Below are 22,602 nucleotides of genomic sequence, written 5' to 3'. Positions count from 1 at the left end.
GTCGACCGTTCTACCTGCCGCGGGGGGTCAAGGCCATTGTTATTGTCGCGGTCTATACCCCCATGTGCAAACGCTAAGGACGCGCTTCGTGAACTGTATAGCGCCATCAGTGAACAACAAACAAATAACCCCGACGGCTTTCATAGCCGGTGACTTCAACCACGCAAACTTAAAGACAGTTTTGCCAAAGTTCTACCAACATGTGAACTTTGCAACAAGGGGAAACAACACACTGGACTTTGTTTACACAACAGTAAAGAACTCTTACAAGGCTATACCCCGCCCCCACCTCGGGTACTCGGACCACATCACTGTTATGCTAATCCCAGCATATAGACTACTTCTCAAACTCGCCAAACCAGTTCAAAAGCAGATCACAGTATGGGCAGACAATGCCACCTCAGCACTACAGGACTGCTTTCAGTGCACAGACTGGAACATGTTTAAAGAGGCAGCCACCTACAACAACCACACAGACCTGCATGAGTACACTGAAACTGTGACTGCTTACATCAAAAGTGCACTGATGATGTGACAGTCACCAAGACCATCACCACACGTGCAAACCAGAAGCCATGGATGACAGCAGAGGTTCGTGGGCTGCTAAAGACCAGAGATGAAGCATTCAGATCAGGAGATAAAGCAGCCCTCAAAACAGCAAGAGCCAGTCTGTCCTGTGGCATCAAAAATGCAAAACGGCCATATGCTCAAAAAATCAGCAATCACTTCACAGACAGCAGAGACACACGGAGCCTGTGGCAAGCCATTCAGACCATCACTGACTACAAGCCCCCGCCACAGGCCTGTGATGATGACACATCCCTCCCCGATGAACTCACTTTTATTCACGGTTTGAAATGCAGAATGACACACCTGCACAAAAACTGCCCACACCTCCCAACGACCGGGCGCTCTGTCTGTCTCCAGCCGACGTAAGGAAGACCCTATCTAGGATTAACCCACGCAAGGCTGCAGGTCCTGACAACATACCTGGCTGTGTTCTGAGAGACTGTGCTGCACAGCTGACAGATGTCCTAACAGATATCATCAACACCTTGATGAGCCAGGCAGTCGTCCCCACATGTCTCAAATCCACAACAATCATACCGCAAAGAAATCACCTGTGTCCTGTCTCAATGACTACCGTCCCATAGCACTGACTCCAATCATGATGAAGTGCTTTGAGAGGCTAGTCATGCACAACATCAAAACCAGACTCCCCAACACACTTAACCCGCTCCAGTTTGCATACCGTCCAAACCGCTCTACGGACGATGCAATTTCCTCCACCCTCCATCTGGCTCTTACCCACCTAAAAAATAAAGACTCCTATGTTAGAATGCTGTTCATTGACTTCAGCTCGGCATTCAACACAATAATCCCACAACAGCTCATAAATAAACTAAACCTGCTGGGCCTTAACAATTCCCTTTGTAACTGGATCCTGGACTTTCTAACCGGAAGACCTCAGTCAGTCCGTGTCGGCCACAACACCTCGAGCTCTACCACACTGAGCACAGGTGCCCCACAAGGCTGTGTGCTCAGCCCGCTGCTTTTCACACTGCTGACCCACGACTGCACTGCCAAGTTCAGCTCCAACCACATCATCAAGTTTGCTGATGACACAACAGTGGTAGGTCTCATCAGCAACAACGATGAAACGCATTACAGAGAGGAAGTGGCACAGCTGGCTTAATGGTGTGGCACTAACAATCTGTCCCTCAATTTGGAGAAGACAAAGGAGGTTGTGATGGACTTCAGAAGAAACTCCGTTGACCACCCCCCACTGACCATTGACAGCTCGACTGTGGAGAGAGTCAGCAGCACTAAATTCCTGGGGGGGCACATCACAGAGGATCTCACCTGGACCACCAACACCATGTCACTCTCCAAAAAGCCACAACAGCGCCTACACTTTCTCCGCCGGCTGAAAAGAGCAAGTCTCCCTCCACCCATCCTCACCACATTCTACAGGGGCACCATTGAGAGTGTGCTGACCAGCTGCATCATTGTTTGGTACAGGAACTGCAGTGCTGCTGACCGCAAGACACTCCAGCGGACAGTGAACACAGCTGCAAAGATCACCGGTGCCCCTCTCCCCTCCATCCTGGACATTTTCCTTACACGATGCTCCAGCAAAACCAACAGCATCGTGAAGGACTCCACCCATCCCTCCCACAGTCTCTTCCAGCTCCTACAATCAGGAAGACGGTACCGGAGCATCAGAGCCCGCTCCGCCAGACTGCTCAACAGCTTTTTCCCCCAGGCTGTGAGAGCCCTGAACTCAAACCACCCCGCCCCCCTCTGAAACCCCATGCAAACCCCCTACCTCCTGAAACATGGAAGTTTGTAATTTGTATTTCTTATCTTTTATTTTTTAGTTTGTATAGGGTAAATATTTATGTGAAGCATTCATATAGTTTGTATTTTTTATCTTTTATTTTTTAGTTTGTATAGGGTAAATATTTATGTGAAGCATTTGTATAGTTTGTATTTTTTATCTTTTTATTTTTTTAGTTTGCATAGGGTAAATACTTATATATAGTATACTCATAGTTAAATCTGTCAGTAGGTTAGTTGTGTATAGGTTTATAGTGTTTTTTTACTTCATTGTTGTATATCTGTATTTATGTAGCACCGTGGTCCTGCGAGGCACGACATTTCTTTCCTCTGTATGTCCCCACATGTAGCAGAATGACAATAAAGCTCAACTTGAACTTGAAAAGCGATACTCATATCCTTTGCCGGTGTCCCAGCCCGGTGGAGTCGATGGTCTTTACACTCTTCGGTCTTCACACGACAACTGCCGTGACCGCTGCCGTGGTAAACTAAGCTTTTTATTCCGAGGTAGCCACCCAGATCCAGACTGTATCCAGATCAGATGGTGGATCAGCACCTAGAGATGACCTCTACAGCCAGGACACCTAGATGAGCCCCAGAGACTGATCCTGGACACACTTTCTTTATTTTTTACCACAACAAATGGCCAAGCAAGCGCAGACACTGACAAGATACGCGAGACAGAATGAGACCAAATGCAATATCAGCACATCAAGTCAAGTCAATATTATTTGTATAGTGCTTTTAACAATGCAAATTGTGTTAAAGCAGCTTTACATCGGCTCTTATTGCATTATAGTCCTTCACATCCGCTGCGATCTCAAAACTCTGGCCATTTGAAAATACCTAGAATATCAAAGTCAATTGCGGGAGGGAGATCGTTTTCCTATTTAGCGCCAAACTCTGGAACAATCTACCTAACACTGTTCGGGAAGCAGACACACTCTGTCAGTTTAAATCTAGATTAAAGACCCATCTCTTTAACCTGGTTTACACATAATACACTATCACATTTCTATAATTCAAATCCGTTAAAGGACTGTTAGGCTGCATTAATTAGGTCAACCGGAACCGGGAACACTTCCCAAAACACCCGATGTACTTGTTACATCGTTAGAAGAATGGCATCTACGCTAATATTAGTCTGTTTCTTTCTTATTCCGAGGTCACCGTAGCCACCCAGATCCAGACTGTATCCAGATCAGATGGTGGATAACTAGAGATGACCTCTACAGCCAGGACACCTAGATGAGCCCCAGAGACTGATCCCCAGTGAAGACCCTGTCTCCAAGACGGCCATTGGGACAAGACCACAGGAACCAGATGAGTCCTTTGCGTAATCTGATTCTGCTTTAGCCTAGATTTAAAGGTGCCATAGAATGAAAAACTCTCTTTACCCTGGCATATTTAAATAATAACAGTTCTGTACATGGAAATGACATACAGTGAGGCTCAAACACCATAGTTTCCTCCTTCATATGTAAATCTCGTGATTAAAAAAGACCACTGAAAAACAGGCGAATCAGAACATAACACCGACTGTGACGCAACAGTCGGGATCACTACGCCCCCAACATTTGCATAAACCCGTCCTTGTTCTAAGCCGGCCGAACCATCAGAAACTCTGCAGGTATTGTAAATAAACAAGCGCGGACAACAGCGAAAATAACAAAATAAATTTTATGTTCCAGGCCGTGCAGGGGGTGTGAAGTGCAGGGATGGGTTGGTGTCTGTATTCAGAAAGGCACAGAAAGCAAATAACGCGAGCCACTAAAGGGACATGGTTAGCTCCTTGCTAGCGGTAGCCTGTGACAGTACATAAGATTTCACTCTCAGTAAGGAGAGATGAGGATGATGGCGAATGACTTACAGATCCTGAGCACCACTGACAAGCATCTGATCTTGTGAAATGTGTGGTAAGTACTGTTGCTCCATGATGTAAACATAGTTTGTGTGATCGCGTCTCTTGAAAGTGAACTATAACGCGATCGATGGATCGTTCAAAAGCAGTTTCAATGCCTCGCATATTAATAACGGCTCCCTGATGCCCGCGTTTTATATACAGTATAATTACCCGACGATATAACTGCGAGAGAAAGTATTTAAATATATATTTTCCTCCCTGTGCTTCCTTCTTGCTGATGAGCCGTACTGTGAAACAGCCAATCAGAGCAGAGCTCAACATTGAGCAGCACTGTGAAACAGCCAATCAGAGCAGAGCTCATTATTATTCATGACCCTGCCAAATAAGCCAATAACAGACCGTTTCATTCTAGGGAGAAATCCTAGGGTTGTAAATGGACATGTAAAATCGTTTCTGGAGATTTTTTGCCCTTACCTAAGCCACATACCTTCTGTGTAGATATCAGAGAACAATTTAAAATACTGTATTAATGCATTCTATGGCACCTTTAAACTGCTGATTTTGTCTGGCCAGAGGAGAATGACACTATTTCGACACACTATTTCCCCGTCTAAATACTGTAAAGCTGATATAAAGCCACCCAGCTTTATATCAAGCCGATGTAAAGCTGCTTTGACACAATTTGCATTGTTAAAAGCGCTATACAAATAATATTGACTTGACTTGACTGATAGAGAGACTGAAGTGTGTTGTGTTTGTGATTTGGTGATTTGTGTGAACTGATTTGAACTGACTCCGTAGTTGTGTTTTCATGATTGATTCTGCTATTTTCCTGTTTTCGTGTTTTTCGTGTTTTGACACAATCTGTATTATATGAGTCACTACAGAAATAAAGAAGACTTGACATTTAATTATTTTCCTGTGATCTTTAATCTTGGGTGGACACCAGTGAACTGTTTATTCACGAGTTATAAACTTCACCTGTACCTTCATTTAAAGAGGTCATCTGTGAACCATTTTTTCATGATTGATCAGTAATCAAATCAAAAATCAAATCACTTTTATTGTCACATCACCACAGCACGTGTGCCTTCGTGAGTGAAATTCTTGAGAGCGTGCTCCAGACACTGCAAAAACAATTTACATATAGACATTACCATACATACGTACAGACTTATACAGATGACAATGTGTAATATACACATACATATACTCAGTACACACAGTGTACTATTAGACAGACATACAGTTACCGATACACATTATACACAGTATGTAGTACACATTCTACGTTATATACACACAGTAATATGCGAAGATGCAGCAGATTATATATAAACCGGTTGTGCAAATGTCATGGATGTGCATTGGATGGTATCCAGTGCTGGCAAAAAGATTGTTGTATTTGTGCAGTAGTGTACTGGTAGTCCAGTTTGAACTGTATGGGATTAAAGTGCAGTGCGTATACTGTAAAGTGGGATTATGCTGTAGGTATATTAGTTTTGACTGTTCATTAGCCTGATAGCCTGAGGAAAAAAGCTATCCCTCAGTCGGCTAGTGCGGGATCGGATGCTGCGGAGACGTCTTCCTGAGGGCAGCAGAGAGAGCAGTCTGTGGGACGGGTGGCTGGAGTCACTGATGATCCTCCGGGCTTTCTTTATACACCGCCTGGTGTAGATGTCCTGGAGGGAGGGAAGCTCACCTCCAACAATGTGACGGGCAGTTCGCACGACCCTTTGCAGAGCTTTGCGGTTGCCAGCAGTGCTGTTTCCAAACCAGGCGGTGATGCAGCCTGTCAGGATGCTCTCCACAGTGCAGGTGTAGAATGATCTGAGGATGCTGGGGCTCATTCCAAACTTCCTCAGCCGTCTCAGGAAGAAGAGGCGTTGGTGTGTCTTCTTCAGCACTGCATCTGTGTGAGCGGACCATGTGAGATCCTCAGTGATGTGAACACCGAGGAATTTGAAGCTGTTTACTCGCTCCACAGGTGTCATGTCGATGGTGATGGGTGTGTGTTCTCTGCTCTGTCTCCTGAAGTCCACCACCAGCTCCTTGGTCTTGTCGATGTTGAGTGAGAGGTGGTTCTCTTGACACCATTTAGTCAGGGTTCTCACCTCCTCTCTGTAGGCCGTCTCATCGTTGTCAGTGATCAGGCCTATCACCGTTGTGTCGTCAGCAAATTTGACGATGACGTTGGAGCTGTGTGTTGTTGTACAGTCGTGTGTGTACAGGGAGTACAGGAGTGGGCTGAGGACGCAGCCCTGAGGAGCACCAGTGTTGAGGGTCAGCGGGGATGAAGTGTTGTTGCCCATTCTGACCACCTGACATCTGCCTGTCAGGAAGTCCAGGATCCAGCTGCACAGAGATCCGTTTAGTCCCAGAGTCTGGAGCTTCTCAACCAGTGTGGCAGGCACTATGGTATTGAATGCTGAGCTGTAGTCCACAAACAGCATTCTCACATAGGTGTTCTTATTTTCCAGGTGGGAGAGAGCAGTGTGCAGGGTGAAGGCAATAGCATCGTCTGTGGAACGGTTTCTGCGATATGCAAATTGTAGGGGATCCAGTGAGTCAGGCAGCACAGAGCAGATGTAGTCTTTGATGAGTTTCTCAAAGCACTTGCTGAAGATGGGTGTCAGAGCAATGGGCCTCCAGTCATCCAGTAATCTTATCAAATATAGGGTAACACTTTACAATAAGGTTCCATTTATTAACATTGGTTAACAACATTACATGAACTAAGAATGAACAATACTTCTACAGCATTTATTAATCGTAATGTTAATTTCAGCATTTACTGATGCATTAGTAAATTCACAAGTTGTGTTTGTTAACATTAGTTAATGTAGTGTGAACTAACATGAGTAAACAATGAACAACTGTATTTTCATTAACTAACATTAACAAAGTTTAATAAATAGTGTAATAAATGCATTGTTCATTGTTTGTTCATGTTAGTTAATACATTAACTAATGTTAATAAATGGAACCTTATTTTAAAGTGTTACCAAATATAATATTCAGCATTAATTAACATTGGTAAACACTCTAGAGTAACTTGAAATGAAATTGACATTAACTTGATATATATTATTTCTGATTTATCTCATCTGATAGCGTCAGTACAGAACAGTGATCTGATGAATTTTCTGGACAAACTGCATCCTATCTTTAATCAATCAATCAATCAATCAATCAACCAATCAATCAATCAATCAATCAATCAATCACTAATAAGCACTACTCATGTCTTTAGCTGTAAATGCTTTTGAGGAGGGTTTTTCTGACAGACGCAGCACAGGAACTGTGTGCGGCTCGTGACAGTCTTGTGGTTTGTGGCATTTCCTGTTTGAGAAGACATAAAGCAGAAACACGGCTCATCTCAACAGAGATTTGTGTTCAGGTCTGTTCAGATGGAAGGTCTACACTGCATGAGGGAAACTGTCGCTTTTTTATTTTTAGTCCTGTGGATGACATCAGGCAGCAGTTCTCTCAGTATAGTAAGTACACTATCATCTCTCCGCAGAAACATTCTATAGAAATCATTTGATCAGAGTTTTATTATACCATTGCTCTCTTTTGATATTCACAGGTTGCCACATGTTATAAGTCTAGTAAGTGTAAAAGTACATCTTTCTTTCTTTCTTTCTTTCTTTTCCTTATTTGTTTATTTATATACAGTATATTTATTTATTTTTTAGAGGATATCAGACCTACAGAATGGTATGAGCACCATGAATTTAACCCTTCACCCTTACATGAGCTGACTGCGGAGATGAACGCATCTCAAACTTCTGTCATTATAAGATGGTCCGTTAATGTTGATAGTAAGTGACATCACATCTTACAAATATCATATGAACTCTGTTTTAAATCAGTTCTTCTTTTTTTTCTCTCAATGCTTTGTTCTCTGAGTGTAATCAGTCATACATCTGTATGTGTCTCTTTTCTCATTGGTGAATATATATTTCTTTCTGGAATTCACAAGAAATGGTTGGGGCTATGGGTGGCTTTCCACTGTGCTACACAACACAAAGCCTGGGAACTAAGATTCATTTGATGTGCATTATCGTTTTAATGGAAAAAGGGATTATTGAGATTTTAGTTTTGTATTGTTTTAAATGGCACTGGATGATTTGGTTAGTAAAAGCAATTGAGGCTTGATTATTAATATATTTTGTATGCACATTAGTTTGACATCAGTTACAAACATGCTTGTTACAAAATGTTTCTTCATTTCGGGTTTTCCAATATCAGATCATTGTAGGATGTCTGGTAGAATTCTGTGAAAACAAGCCTTGGGTTATCATTGGTCCTGTGACAGAGGTAAATTTTGATGAGGGAGGAAGTGCTGCTCAAGATAACGACTGGCGTCCGGTTTGAGATGATAAGAATCATGAAAAATGCTTCTCACAAACCAAAGGAAAAGAGAAAATCCTGATCAGATAGCGATTCCAGCTAATCGCATTAGTTGACGTGATGCACATGAGACGCACAGACACACATCAGATCACGCCACACTACAAACATGACTTCAGCAGATGGTTTGCCGTTAAGATGAAGGTTGTTTTATTTTATCGGACAGTGGACATCTTGCATTACAGCTGTTCATGATGTGTATTGTTTGTGCTGCATGGGAAGCCAGTGTGAATGACAAGGGTTTGTTTGCTGTTTTTTTGAAGATCTATGTTTTAAATGAGGCTATAAATTACAAATGTTAATAGTGAAGAGTTAATTCACTAAATATTTTGGAGTTGTACATACAGTAAGTGTGAATTTGAACATTGTCTTTTTAGGCAGCATTCGCAATCTTACTGGCACATGGATATCGCTTTATGTTGGAGAGTATGAATCAAATCACAGATGTCAATACCAGCCTCCATTTACCTCAGAGCAAATCAACCTGACTGGTCAAGAACAGGTACTACAACCTTTACTACAACATCACATGCTAAACTGTAAAAACATTCTGTACAAATACAGTAAAAATGAGAAAAACTTTATAGAATAACCCTTTTTGTATTTTTTACAGTTTTTTTTTTACAGTCTAAAACTATTAAACAAAATAAAAAAATAAACCAGTAAAACCACCAGCAGCCCTTTTCTGCTGAGTTAGCATAACCACACTGCTAGTAAACGCTGTTCTGATCCTTTAACATATACTGACCACACGATGAATCAGAGCTCATCAACTTTTCCACAAGCTAATAGAAAGAAGCTGCATGGTGTCATGGTAACACTATAATAATAATAATAAATTAAACATTATTTTAACCACATAAGATGTAACAAAAACCCTAATGTACAGCATAACTGATAAGAAAAACCTAAGAAGAAAAATAGTTATTTAAAAAAAAAAGAAGTCACCCTTCTGGGGATTTCATCGCAAATTATAAAACTTGTTCTTTTTTCTTCCAAAAACTGTTCATTCAACAGTATTTTAACATTTAAATGTTCTCTTAGTTCCATTATAGTTTTTCCACCATATATTAAGGGAACATACTGTTAAAAGTTTTTAACAGTTTTCTTCTGTTTTACCATTAAAACTAATTTTGTTTTACAGCGTAATTGATTCTGTCCTAATCTATTTCTTCTCTGTTTGGCAGTTATGGTTCAGTTTCACTGTGCCAAATATACCTGTTTGTCCTTCAACCAGTTATTATGTAGAGGCCTATCATTTTCCAACTCCAACAGAAGCAGCAAATGAATATACAAAGGATGCCAAAATAGGTTAGAATAGCCACTCATTTCATCTTCTCTGTTCTATGTGGCAAGACTTTTGATCATTTGATCTGTCTTGTTAGAGACAGACAGGAATGCCACCAAATCTATGAGCTTCCACCCACTGTGTTTAAAGTTTCATTTGAGATCTACAGTCACTTCCTGAAATATTATACAAATAAGAGCGGTGCTCGGACATACAATATTCTGTGATATACCTCCTCGTTCATTATTCCCTATCTAGTGAATGTTATAGTCCATTGCATTTACTTAACAGACACACACATTCACTCTCACACCAACGAGTGATTTAGCGTCTTCAGTTCACCTGTGTTGCATATGTTTGGATTGAGGGGAACCCAGAGCACCACAGGGTCAGCATGCAAACTCACTGTGTTATGTGCATTATAAATGTGAATCATAATCACAATGTTCACTGTGGTTTCAGACATCAGTACAAAATGTCTGAAATAGTGCACTACATATGGGGATGGGGCATTTGAGACAGCTCTGCTGTCAAGGGATGCTTGTGATCGAGGTGGAAAGGTGATGAAGGTGAAAACTGTGCATCTGATGAGTTAACCACAGCATACAGGATTTGAGGAATCTTTCATATCTGAACACAAACACGCAATGATGCTGAATACTCACTGCTAGAGGCTTCATCAGACACTTTTCAATGTTTTGGCGACAGACTGTTCTCCTTCTGTTTGATTGATTTGCTAGCTGAAGTTCCCTGGAATGCTGACATTTATCCAGTACTTCATGGGGATAAAATAGTGGTGAGCTTCAATACGAGCCTCGTGGCGGATAGACACACCATCCAACTGAGAAACGGAACACATCTACTAAACACTGTTAAGAGGAAAGGGGTATGTTTCTCCTCAATATTTCATTTCATGGTAAAATGTATTCAAAGCACAAATCAACACTGCAGCACTGCACAGCAGACAATTAGGACAAAACTAAAAGAAATACTGTACTTAAATTAGATAAAACATTTAAGCAAATGTGATAAATTTACTCAAGAAGCCATACTGCATAAGGTATTAATATTTGATTTCAGAGAATGTATGTTTAATACAAGAGTATATTGCTTATACCTTGCACTGGCAGAATCTTTTCACTTGCTTTAAGTATAAACAAGTAAAAGTAAATAAATAAACAAGCAGAAAAAATCTGCCGGTGCAGTCAATTTTTTCCACATATTTGTCTTACAGGAATGCAAAGTAGAAAAATGTGAAGTGGAACTGGAATACATGGAATACATGGGTCCCTGTGAAGACCTTATGATTAGGGTAACTATCAAATAAGACCTCATTTTTACCTGACTGATGTCTGTGATGTACTTCATTATCTTATATAATAATAATATATGCTTTATTAGCAAGCAGGGTTATCCGCTCAACGAAAACCTGGAAATTTAAGGGAAAAATCATGGAAATTTTTCAATGGCTTGAAATTAACAGATGATTAAACAATTTAGATCATTTATTATATTATTATGAATGGCTGGAAATGTCTGGAAACATTAGGGTCATACACAATTCTTATACATTATTATACATACTAATTTCGTCAGTCAGTAGTTTTCTTTTGTTTTCCAATACTAATATATAAACTTCCTTGAAACAAGCAAAATAGAGATATTAAAAGACTTCATTCCAGAGAAGATAACTTGAATTCATTGGTAAATCTCACAAAATGTTGCTGGATATAGGCTGAAAAAAAAAATGCCAGTGGCATAATTAAACAATTAAAGTTAATTTCAAAACATATTATCTGTATGCAAACTGATCCAAAACTGAGACAAATGGCAAAAAAAAAAAAACATGATAGCAATAACTATAAAATTGAATGAAGAAGGATTTTACTTACATTGGTCTGGTGTTTAATGGCAGATATACTCTGAGTTTAAACACTGTCAGGCTGCAAGACAGATGAACAATCAAAAAGTGGTTTGTCTGAGTGAGTACCCTGTAATTCATCTCATTTCATTCGCTTCTCTGTTCAGAAAAACTCTATGCTTACTCTCAGGATCTTTTATTCCAGACAGGTCTTCTTTGGACATTGTTGTTGGATGTGTGCTGGTGCTTCTCTTCGTGCTTCTCTGTTGCTGCATCACCTGTAAGTGAAAAAGAAAAGCATTTAATGCTTGCTTTCAAATTTTACACCTTTACACACAGCAATGTGGTCAGTAATCATATCAATGGACCACATTCTCATGGTCAGTAAGGCTTCATGTAAATTTAAGTTAAAACCTAAAATGTTGCTACTGTATTTTTTACGGTAAAATTCTCAACTAGCTTCTGCTGCGTGAAGCTAGTTGAACAAATAGTTTCAGAGTAGGTTTAAAGTTGGCACACAGTGTTCGATTTACACGTTCTCCAGAGTTTAAGATGAACTGGAGCTTGTGCATGTGAAAGTGTGACATCTACAGCGAACAACCAGCACACGAAAGCTGGTGAGCATCCGTTTGATTCACTTCTCTGCTGAAGATTAATAGATCATTATGAAAGATATCATGAATGTAAATGTATTTACAAACCAAGAGGAAACACAGCTGTTGCTGTGAAAGTTTGAGAAGGCAGGTGAAGGATCATATTTGACTAGATCAAAAGTGAATCACCTGAATTGAAAGCAGGGTTCCTACCCATTTTCAATTTCAAAATTCCATACTTTTCCAGACTCAAATTTCCAAACCTCTCAGTAGATTTTCAGATCATATTTAACATAAATGGTTCATAGAGCATCATTTTCAGCTTTATATACAGTACACAGTATAGAGTCATCTGTAAATATTATTTTCTCAGTTTTTTCCCATTAATTTTCCTGAAGTGACAACAGTACCTAAAAAAATATATATATTGTTTTAAAACAGACTTTTACATGCATACAAGAAACCCTTGAGAAACTATTGCATGGGATTTTTTTGCACGCTTATGTATTACAATTTCTAGTTTTATATAATCTATTTCCTCTGTGCATCCCTATGAATAAAACAAGAGCATGGTTGCACATGAATTAACAGATATATAAGGTGAAAAACTGTATTGCACATTACAACGGTAGTATACCGTTTTTGGAAGTGAAAAAGAATGTATAATTTACAGTGAATAACCGTAAATTTACATTCCCAGAAATCCATGTTTTACATTTAATTAATTTATTAGATTTTTTGTTGTTGAAATAACTATGTTTCTTCTTAGTTTTTTCTTATCAGTTGTGTACATTAGGGTTGTATGCTACATCTAATGTTGTTAAATTAATGATTATTGCATTATTTCAGTTTCACATGTTACCATTATGGTCATTAGTGTTTGTGAATGACACTGTGCACCTTGTATATATGTTTTAATATTTAAAAGCTGCTTGTGATGAGCTTTCGTTCATCATGTGACTTCCTCAACACCACCTGCTTTTGGTGGTTATCAGTGTATTACAAAGGTACAAAACAGATTTCAGTACTTCAATAGGTTGGTATATTAACATTATATCAGTTAATGAAATTACGGTATTTAAATGTAAATTTAAGTTAAAACCTAAAATGTTGCTACTGTATTTTTTACGGTAAAATTCTGGCAACCACAGCTGCCATTTTTTTACCGTAGATTTTATGGATTTTTTCTTTTACAGTGCAGCATCTGTAGAGCTGAGTGATCTTGACTGAGTGTATGGATGCAACAAATCATAATCACCATCAGCACCGTGGAGCCTGATTATGGAGAGATTTATAGATGAACAGTAAAATTTTAAAATCGATTCTATATTTGACTGACAGCCAATGCAATGAGATCAAAACTGGTGGGATAGACTCATGTTTACGCTTCCCAGAGGAGCAGAAGCGCTGCATTCTGAACCAACTGCAGACATGAAACACATGACTGAGGAACACTGATCGAATCCAATCGAGAGTAGTGTGTTGATATGTTCCTGTGATCTCTCCCTCAGATCAGATCTTCCGGTGGGCTCGTGGCTCGAGGCGTGCTGGGTCTGTGCGAGCACTGCTCGTGTACCCTGCTGTAGACAGTGTGTTCCAGCGCTCTGTGATGCTGCTGGCTGAACATCTGCAGAGTCGTGGCGGTGTAAGTGTCGTCATCGATGTGTGGGAGAGAGGAAGTCTAGCAGAACAAGGGCCGCTCCGCTGGCTCAACTCACAGGCCGACCTTGCAGAGAGAGTCCTCATCTTCTCACCACCTCCACGCACACAAACTGGTAACAAAGTTGTTTTCTTAGCACCAATCCATTTGTCTCATCCTCAAGAACACTTGCACCAGAATTCAGCCCTTTTATTTTTTAAAGAAATCTTATTTTTGCCTAAATCTCCTAAACCAGGGTTTCTCAACTCTGGCCCACAAGGTTTCCTGCGGAGTTTAGCTTCAACCCTAATCAAACACAGCTGAACAAGTTAAGCAAGTTTTTCAGATTACTAGAAAGTTACTGGCAGGCGAGTTTGATCAAGGTTGGAGCTAAACTCTGCAGGAAAGTGTAACCCGAGGGCCAGACTTAAACCATACTAGATGCTGATAGCAACTTTTGTTTTGCCAGCGATTTTTTTTATTATTTTTTTATTCCAGTGATATCGTCGACCTGATTGCAAAGACACTATTTAAACTGAACTGAGCTGGATGATGACATCAATGAATTCAATAATGAAATTCCTTTAACTGAAAATCTTTTTTTTTATCTTTTCATTTTACATTATTGACACACTATTTTCCTTTTTTGATACTGTGCAGTTGCTTTGACACAATTTACGTTGCTAAAAGCGCTATATAAATGCTGAGAGATCTGAATACTTCTTTCTCTCTCATTCTTTCATCGTGAAATACACTATATTGTCAAAAGTATTGGGTCACCCCCTTCTAATGAACATGTTTGACTATTTTAGTCATTTCCATGAGTACAAATCTTAATGTTTAAGCATATAAAGATATTCTAGGGAATTGTGTGCTTCTAATTTTATAGCAACGGTTTGGACAGGACCCTTTTCTTTTCTCACTAATAACTTGTACATACACTATATGAACAAATGTATTGGGACACCCCCTTCTTTAGAAAAGAAAAAGGCACTTTCAAAACTGTGGCAACAAAGATCGAAACATAATTAATGTATTTAAAACTTGTATTTCCATCTCTGTTGCAACAGTTTTGGACGTGTCTATAACTGTACCCATATATACCCATAAGTCATTGGCGTTTGGTGATGAATTTTTGGCTTGAGGTCTGCATTTAAAGTCACAGTAGAGGTGTTCAGCTGGGTTTCTGCAGAGCAGTCAAGTTCTTCCACACTGAATCAATCGATCACTTCTTTTGAACCTTGCCTTATACACAGAGGCACTGTCATGTTAGAATAGAAAAGGGTCCTGTCAAAACTATTGCTATAAAATTAGAAGCACACAATTCCCTAGAATATCATTATATGCTTAAACATTAAGATTTATACTCATGGAAATTACTGAAGTAGTCAAACCTGTTCATTAGATGGGGGTGTCCCAATACTTTTGGGAACATAATGCAAGTCTGAAATCCTGGTCTGATTTGTGTTCTCATCGAGAGTTCTTGTTATAGTAATACATCTTTTGCATGGTCAATTTTAAAAAAAAAATACTTTTGCATTTTAGAAACAACATACAGATAGTAAAAGTGTATTTTCATTTTTATAAAAGCCAAACTTGGGTTTCTATGTTTTCCAATTCTAAATCACTCTGTAAAATGTGATTGAGGATATACAGACTGGTTGAAATTACAATGGAAAACATCCTGTCGATTAAATCAGTAACAAGTCGGGGATGCTCAGATGAGAGTTTTCTAAGAATTACCTATTTGTTTGTGTCTCGATCAGTATTAGACAATTAATGATAGACTCATTGTCATATTAATGATAGACTCATGGTTATTGGCTATTTCTTGTTATTTTGTTTTATTATCTGTGTTCTGTCCTGTTACTGTCCTTCTGTTGCACTGTGGAGCTTCTGTCACTACAATAAATTCCTTGTATGTGTAAACATACTTGGCCAATAAAGCTCATTCTGATTCTGATATACAGAAAATGCTTATTTGCTCACACTTTAATTCTATAGGCCTACTCCACTTTAAAAATTGGTAACACTTTATTTTGAAGGTCTCTTTTGAGCATTCTGTTGACAATAAGTGACGCTCTGCACCAACATGTCAGCTAACTCTCATTAGAGTATTAGTAGACTGTCTTCTTCTTCTCTGCTAAATCTTTACTTTGATAGTCTCCCAGCAGACATTCTACTGACTATAAGTATCTTTGCAAGTACGTCAGCTTATTCTAACCCTAACCCTACCAGTCTACTAATACTCTTGCGAGATTTAGTAAACATTTAGGTGCAGCATTACTTATAGTCAACAGAATGTGTTAAAGGCACCATCAAAATAAAGTGAATCCTAAACATTTTACTAACTATAAGTAACTTAGCAACTATATTAACTACAGTAACTCTCATTAGTGCATTAGACTGCTGCTTGACATGCACTTGCAAACGTCCTTATAGTCAGTATTATGTCTGTTGGGGAACCATCAAATTAAAGTGTTAGCAGATTTTAAGCAGACAGTCATAATTACTCAACAGGTCTAAGGTGGACTATCAAATAAAATGTTAACTTTTTTTCTTTGAAAACTTCTCTTTGCAGATGACCTTAAATCCAAACTAATTCCTGCTGTGCCTGATGACACTGTTTCAGCTTCCGCCAGCAATCTTTTTGCCCTGGCCCTCAACCTAGTTAGCAGTGCTGCCCATGACCCGCATGGCCGGGACAAGTTCTGGGTCATCAACCTGGACCATGATGAGAAGAGCGTACAGGTCGAACTCAGAGGCTGCAGGACGTTCGTTCTGCCGAGAGACTTGAAGAAGCTCCACAGGCAGCTGTTGAGTGGAGCGGTCCAGAGCCCAGCGCTGCCGAGATGCTTCAGGTCCTTCTACTGCAAAAACACCTTGGAGCAGCTGGAAGTAAATGCAGACTTCTCGTCCTGTGCATGTCTGGCTGAATCCAACAGCCTGGACAAAAATCCTCAACTCCTGTCATAATAAGTGACTTTGTATTTATTTTTGTTTACATTTGTCCCTAAAGATATGGAGCCAGACCTGCTCCTGAGGGGTTCTCCTTCCTTCAGTTCTAACTCTGCCTGCTATGTTCAAGTAAACTGGAACACCTTGATTAGCTGGTTCAGGTGTGTGTGTTTTGGTATGGTAGCCCTTCTGGAGCAGAGCTGGCTATACCCCATCCTACAAGATGTGGACATTTTTGAGTATATAGACAAATCAGTTCTGCTGCTTGCCATTTACACTGTATGCCGAATTATTAGGCAAGTTTATATTCTGGTCATATTTTTTCCAAGAACATTTTACCAATTCCAAACTACATCGATCTTAATAACTACTATTGACTTTGTATTTAATCATTTATAAGTGATATATAATTGTCCATGAAGACTGGAAGTCAAAAACTCCTTATATTCAGGTGTGCTGAATTATTAGGCAGGTTTTCTTTTACAGATAAAATGAGCCAAAAAAAGAGATTTAACTAAAAGCAAAAAATGGTTAAATGCCGATGAGAAGGATGCAATGCTAATGCAATAATAGAATTTGCAAAGTTAGGGCATGACCATTGGGCAGCAAAATGCTCATTGGGTCAGCAGAGTCAGAAAAAAAACAGGTGGAGAAGAAAAGACACAGAGGCACGATGCAAAGTAATTAAGAATTAAGGTGAAGAATTAGGTGAGAAACCATCAGGAACCATTTAGTCTCCAGCGCCACCGTTTTCCAGAACTGCAACCTTCCTGGAGTCTCCAGTGCAATGTGTCAGCTTCTCAGGGACTTTTCTTGGGTACAAAATCCTAAAAAATGTCCCTCACTTAATAAGAATAACATGCTGAAGTGTTGTGAAATATATGAAGACACATTTTTTTATAGGCTTTATGTACAAAAAAGTTGAGAGTGACTTTTGAAGAACCAGCATCACATCCTCTTGTGCCACTGTTTGAAGAATTTATCTCCCAGAATCTGCTAGTAAGTAAAAAAAAAAAAAAAATTTTTATTATTAAACATATAAAAGCTCACAACATGACAAATGTTTCTGAAATTCTTATACATTCATTAAATAATAAGCAAATGTCTTATAAATTAAAAATGAGATCTATATACCTACCAGACAGGTTTATAGTTTGCTAAATTAAATCAATAATTCACTGTTATTGCACAAATTACAATGAAATGGAGGAGGAGGAGGGGGGGGGGGGGGATTTAGCGACACAAAATACAACATTAATTTTGCAGATCAGCATCAGAATAATAAAATCTGCTTTTATTTGTATTCTGAGTTTATCTGGTTTGCAGTGACCTCTGCCTGCAGTTATTGTGTTTCTTTGTTTACTGTGATGTGTGGACTCTGACCACTTCACCAAATATATGATCTCCTGCACATATTTTGTTAGAAGGCATTATTGATCCATCTCTTCATGGTTTAATAAAGGAAAGCTCTTCCTTTCTTGAGCTGTGCCTATGGAAGCATTCTCACACTGGTATAGAGAAAGCTAATGATGGTCTGCTTACTCAAATAAAACATCCCATAACCTGCTGACAGACCAACAGGCTAAAGGTCAGATGGCTAACCACAACACTTCTGCAAATATATGCGTCACAAATGAACAGCTAAACTCAGCCCGCTTCTTGCTCCCTTTGATTTCTGGATTCACTTACATTCACACATTCAACTTGTGCTTCTGAAGTGACTTACTCAGGGTCAGTTTGGAGAAAGTTACTTTCACAGTGCGTGCATAATTATTATGCAAGTCGATTTTCTGATCATATTTTTTCCCCCAAGCACATTTTACGAACTCCAAATCACGTCAATCTTAATAACTACTATTAATTTTACATATAATGATTTATATGTTATATATGATTGTTAATAAGGTATGGAAGCGAAAAATGCCTTATATTCAGAATATTGACTTAATTATGCACGCACTGTAAAACTGCATTACTCCCTAAAATGTAACTAATTGCTTTACTTAATTTTTTATAGAAAGTTATGCTTTATGTTATTTCTGCGTTATTTTTTCTAATCTGGGATGGGCTTGCTGGTTAGTTTTTAATATAAAATTATTGATATGGTTGAATTGTATCATCAAAGGTCAGCAGCAAATGTTGACATTTAGTCTAGAACTACAGTCTCCATGTTTACACAGCACACACATCACCTCTGGGCTCCCTATGATCGATTGCTGAGAGGTTTGCGATTGTAGCTCCGTGTAGCTTCGCTTTTCTGTTGAATCTTTACCATACTTTCACTCTCTGTTGTTTAAAGTGATAATATATAACTTAATTCTCACCATATTTCTGGTATTATCTATCAAACTAATTTGATCGTTCACTTTTTAAAACCATTTGCGCCTATTATTGTTTTATTTTTTCACGCTCCGTTTTTCACGAGTTCATCAAACAGCAGTGGTAAGCGAATCATTCTTCAATCACGGTGAGTAATGGCTTCTTCTCCTGCTATTGTTGTTTGCACTTCATGTCACATGTATAGTTTATCTCTCTCTGTCGGCGATGAGGGATTCACATGTGATAAATGCAGGGAAATAGTTAGGCTGGCAGAGAAGTTTTCAGAATTAGAGACACGCATCCAAACTTTATTTAAGGACAGTAAGAATGTGAGGGCTGTAGATACTGCTTTGGATGCGACTAGCTGAGGGAGTGCTGTACATTGTTCGGTTCCGGTAGATCCCGTGCAGCAGGGCAGCTGGGTGACTGTGAGGCGGCCTAGTCACGGGCCAAAACACCACTCTTCCGTTCCGATCAAAACATCAAACAGATTCTCCCCACTCAGTGATGCACCCACTGAGAAACCTGATGAAAGTGCTCTGGTTATTGGCGATTCTATTGTATGGAACGTGAAAATAGAGACACCAGCCACCATAGTCTATTGTTTACCGGGAGCCAGAGCGCCTGACATCTTGGCAAATTTAAAAGTGCTGGCTAATGATAAACGTAAATTCAGTAAGATTGTTATTCACATCTGCGCTAATGATGTTCGACTTCGCCAGTCGGAGATCACTAAATATAATGTTTAAGAGGTGTGTGAACTTGCAAGTATGATGTCAGACACTGTCAAGTCACCTTTTTTATATAGCGATTTTAACAATGTAAATTGTGTCAAAGCAACTGCACAATATCAAAAAAGGAAAATAGTGTGTCAATAATGTAAAATGAAAAGATAAAAAAAAAAGATTTTCAGTTAAAAGGCATTTCATTATTGAATTCAGTGATGTCATCATCCAGCTCAGTTCAGTTTAAATAGTGTCTTTGCAATCAGGTCGACAATATCGCTGGAAATTAAGTGTCCCCAACTAAGCAAGCCAGAGGCGATAGCGGCAAGGAGCCAAAACTCCATCGGTGACAGAATGGAGAAAAAAACCTTGGGAGAAACCAGGCTCAGTCAGGGGAGCAGTTCTCCTCTGGCCAGACGAACCAGCAGTTCAATTCCAACTGCAGCGTCAGATTGTAAGGGCTCAACTGGTTCCAGTGGTCTTTCCCGATGGCTGTCTAAGTGGCGGGGTCCTCACTGGTGATCTGTCTCTGGTGCTCATCTCGGTGTCCTGGTCTCCGCTGACGTTCAGGGCTGTAGAGGTCATCTCTGGGTGCTCATATATGGGAGTACATATATTCCAATACATATATGCTCTGGTCCCCTCCTTGCTTACCGGGGCGATGAGATTCATAGCAGACTGTCGTCACTCAATGGCTGGATGTCTAAGTGGTGCCCGCAGAATAACATAGGTTTTATAAACAATTGGACGAGTTTTTGGGGCAGACCTGACCTGTTGAAAAGAGATGGTCTTCATCCCTCCTGGGGTGGTGCCGCTCTTCTCTCTAGAAATATGGCACATAGTCTTAGAGTTTGTACTTGACTAACTGGGGCCCAGGTCAGGAAGCAGACAGACTGGCTAAACCGACCGTCTGCTAGCCGCCTCACGTCACAGAAGTCAGTTAATTCTCAGCACATAGAGACTCTTTCACCCAGATATCACACTATAGAGACTGTGTCTGTTCCCCGAACTAGAAAATACAGAAAACATCCAAACCAAAGTAAGAGAAACAATCCACTTGATGTTCAACAAATAAAAAACAAATATAATACATATAAACAAATGATGAAGCTTGGCTTGTTGAATATTAGATCCCTTTCTACAAAAGCACTTTTTGTAAATGATATGATCACTGACCATAAACTAGATGTGCTTTGTTTGACAGACACCTGGCTAAAACCAGATGACTACATTACTTTAAACGATTCTACCCCCTATACAGTTACAAACATGAACCGCATCTAAAAGGTAAAGGGGGAGGTGTTGCCATAATTTATAGCAATATTTTCAGTATTTCTCAGAGGTCGGGTTTCAAGTATAATTTGTTCGAAGTAATGGTGCTTCATATAACGTTATCCAAAGAAACAAGTGTTAATGATAAATCCCCTGCGATGTTTGTACTGGCTACTGTATACAGGCCACCAGGGCACCATACAGACTTTATTAAAGAATTTGCTGATTTTCTATCTGAGTTAGTGCTGGCTGCAGATAAAGTCCTAATTGCTGGTGATTTTAATATCCATGTTGATAATGAAAACGATTCGTTGGGATCAGCATTCATAGACATTCTAAACTCCATTGGTGTTAAACAACACGTGTCAGGACCTACTCATTGTCGAAATCATACTCTAGATTTAATACTGTCATATGGAATTGATGTCAGTGGAGTTGAAATATTGCAGCAGAGCGATGATATCTCAGATCATTATCTAGTTTTGTGTATATTCTATATAGCTAAAGCTGTAAAGCCAACTCCTTGTTACAAATATGGTAGAACCATCACTTCTACCACAAAATACTACTTTATAAATAATCTTCCTGACTTCTCAATTCCTCAGCATATCCAATAGCTCAGAACAACTTGATGATGTAACAGAAACTACTGACTCTCACTTTTCTAGCACTTTAGATACGGTTGCTCCTTTACGCTTAAGGAAGATTAAGGAAAAGAGTCAAACACCGTGGTATAATGAGCACACTCGGGCCCTAAAGAGAGCAGCCCGGAAAATGGAGTGCAGCTGGAGAAAAACAAAATTAGAGGTATTTCGTATTGCTTGGCCGGAAAGTAACCCATCCTACAGAAAAGCATTAAAAACTGCTAGATCTGCTTACTTTACGTCTCTTTTAGAAGAAAATAAACACAACCCTAAATATTTATTTAATACAGTTTATTAATAAAATAATAAAATATAACATCAGCAGGGGCAGACATTACCCAGCAGCACAGTAGTAATGACTTTATGAACTACTTTACTTCCAAGATCGAAACTATTAGAGATAAAATTGTAACCATGCAGCTGTCAGCCACAGTATCGCATCAGATAGTGCACTATAGATCCCCTGAGGAACAATTCCTCTCATTCTCTTCTATTGGAAATTAAGAATTGTATAAACTTGTTAAATCATCTAAACCAACAACCTGTATTTTAGACCCTGTTCCATCTAAGCTCCTAAAAGAGGTGCTTCCAGAAGTAATAGATCCTCTTCTGAATATTATTAACTCATCATTGTCATTAGGATATGTCCCAAAAACCTTCAAACTGGCTGTTATTAAGCGTCT

The 22,602-nt window shown here is 39.4% G+C and overlaps 1 protein-coding gene across 2 annotated transcripts; it reads left to right on the top strand.

Moving 5' to 3' along the window:
- Positions 1–7,592: 7,592 nt before the first annotated feature.
- Positions 7,593–18,015, top strand: il17rb (interleukin 17 receptor B). Of its 2 annotated transcripts, XM_079384128.1 has the most exons (11): positions 7,593–7,701; positions 7,794–7,815; positions 7,903–8,028; positions 8,998–9,122; positions 9,808–9,931; positions 10,649–10,794; positions 11,143–11,220; positions 11,824–11,890; positions 11,975–12,049; positions 13,874–14,137; positions 16,583–18,015. In XM_079384128.1, exons 1-11 carry the CDS (start codon positions 7,615–7,617, stop codon positions 16,975–16,977), a joined length of 1,509 nt encoding a protein of 502 aa, XP_079240254.1. In that variant the 5' UTR covers positions 7,593–7,614; the 3' UTR covers positions 16,978–18,015. The 2 variants fall into 2 exon arrangements, with proteins under 2 accessions (XP_079240254.1, XP_079240255.1); XM_079384129.1 differs by lacking the exons at positions 7,593–7,701; positions 7,794–7,815; positions 7,903–8,028 and adding an exon at positions 8,611–8,860.
- The last annotated feature ends 4,587 nt before the right edge of the window (positions 18,016–22,602 follow it).

The sequence above is a fragment of the Barbus barbus genome (genome assembly GCF_936440315.1).
Source record: "Barbus barbus genome assembly, chromosome: 29".
Lineage (NCBI taxonomy): Eukaryota > Metazoa > Chordata > Actinopteri > Cypriniformes > Cyprinidae > Barbus > Barbus barbus.
The sequence above is the reverse complement of the archived record's forward strand: the minus strand, read 5'-3'. Positions and strand labels throughout refer to the sequence as shown.

Bases quoted from the DNA above. Each gene is read 5' to 3' on its own strand.
- il17rb (XM_079384128.1), top strand. From the start codon at position 7,615: ATGGAAGGTCTACACTGCATGAGGGAAACTGTCGCTTTTTTATTTTTA. The intron at 9,932-10,648 runs GTTAGAATAGCC...TTGATTTGCTAG, and splicing joins TACAAAGGATGCCAAAATAG to CTGAAGTTCCCTGGAATGCT. The intron at 11,221-11,823 runs GTAACTATCAAA...GTTTAATGGCAG, and splicing joins GTGAAGACCTTATGATTAGG to ATATACTCTGAGTTTAAACA.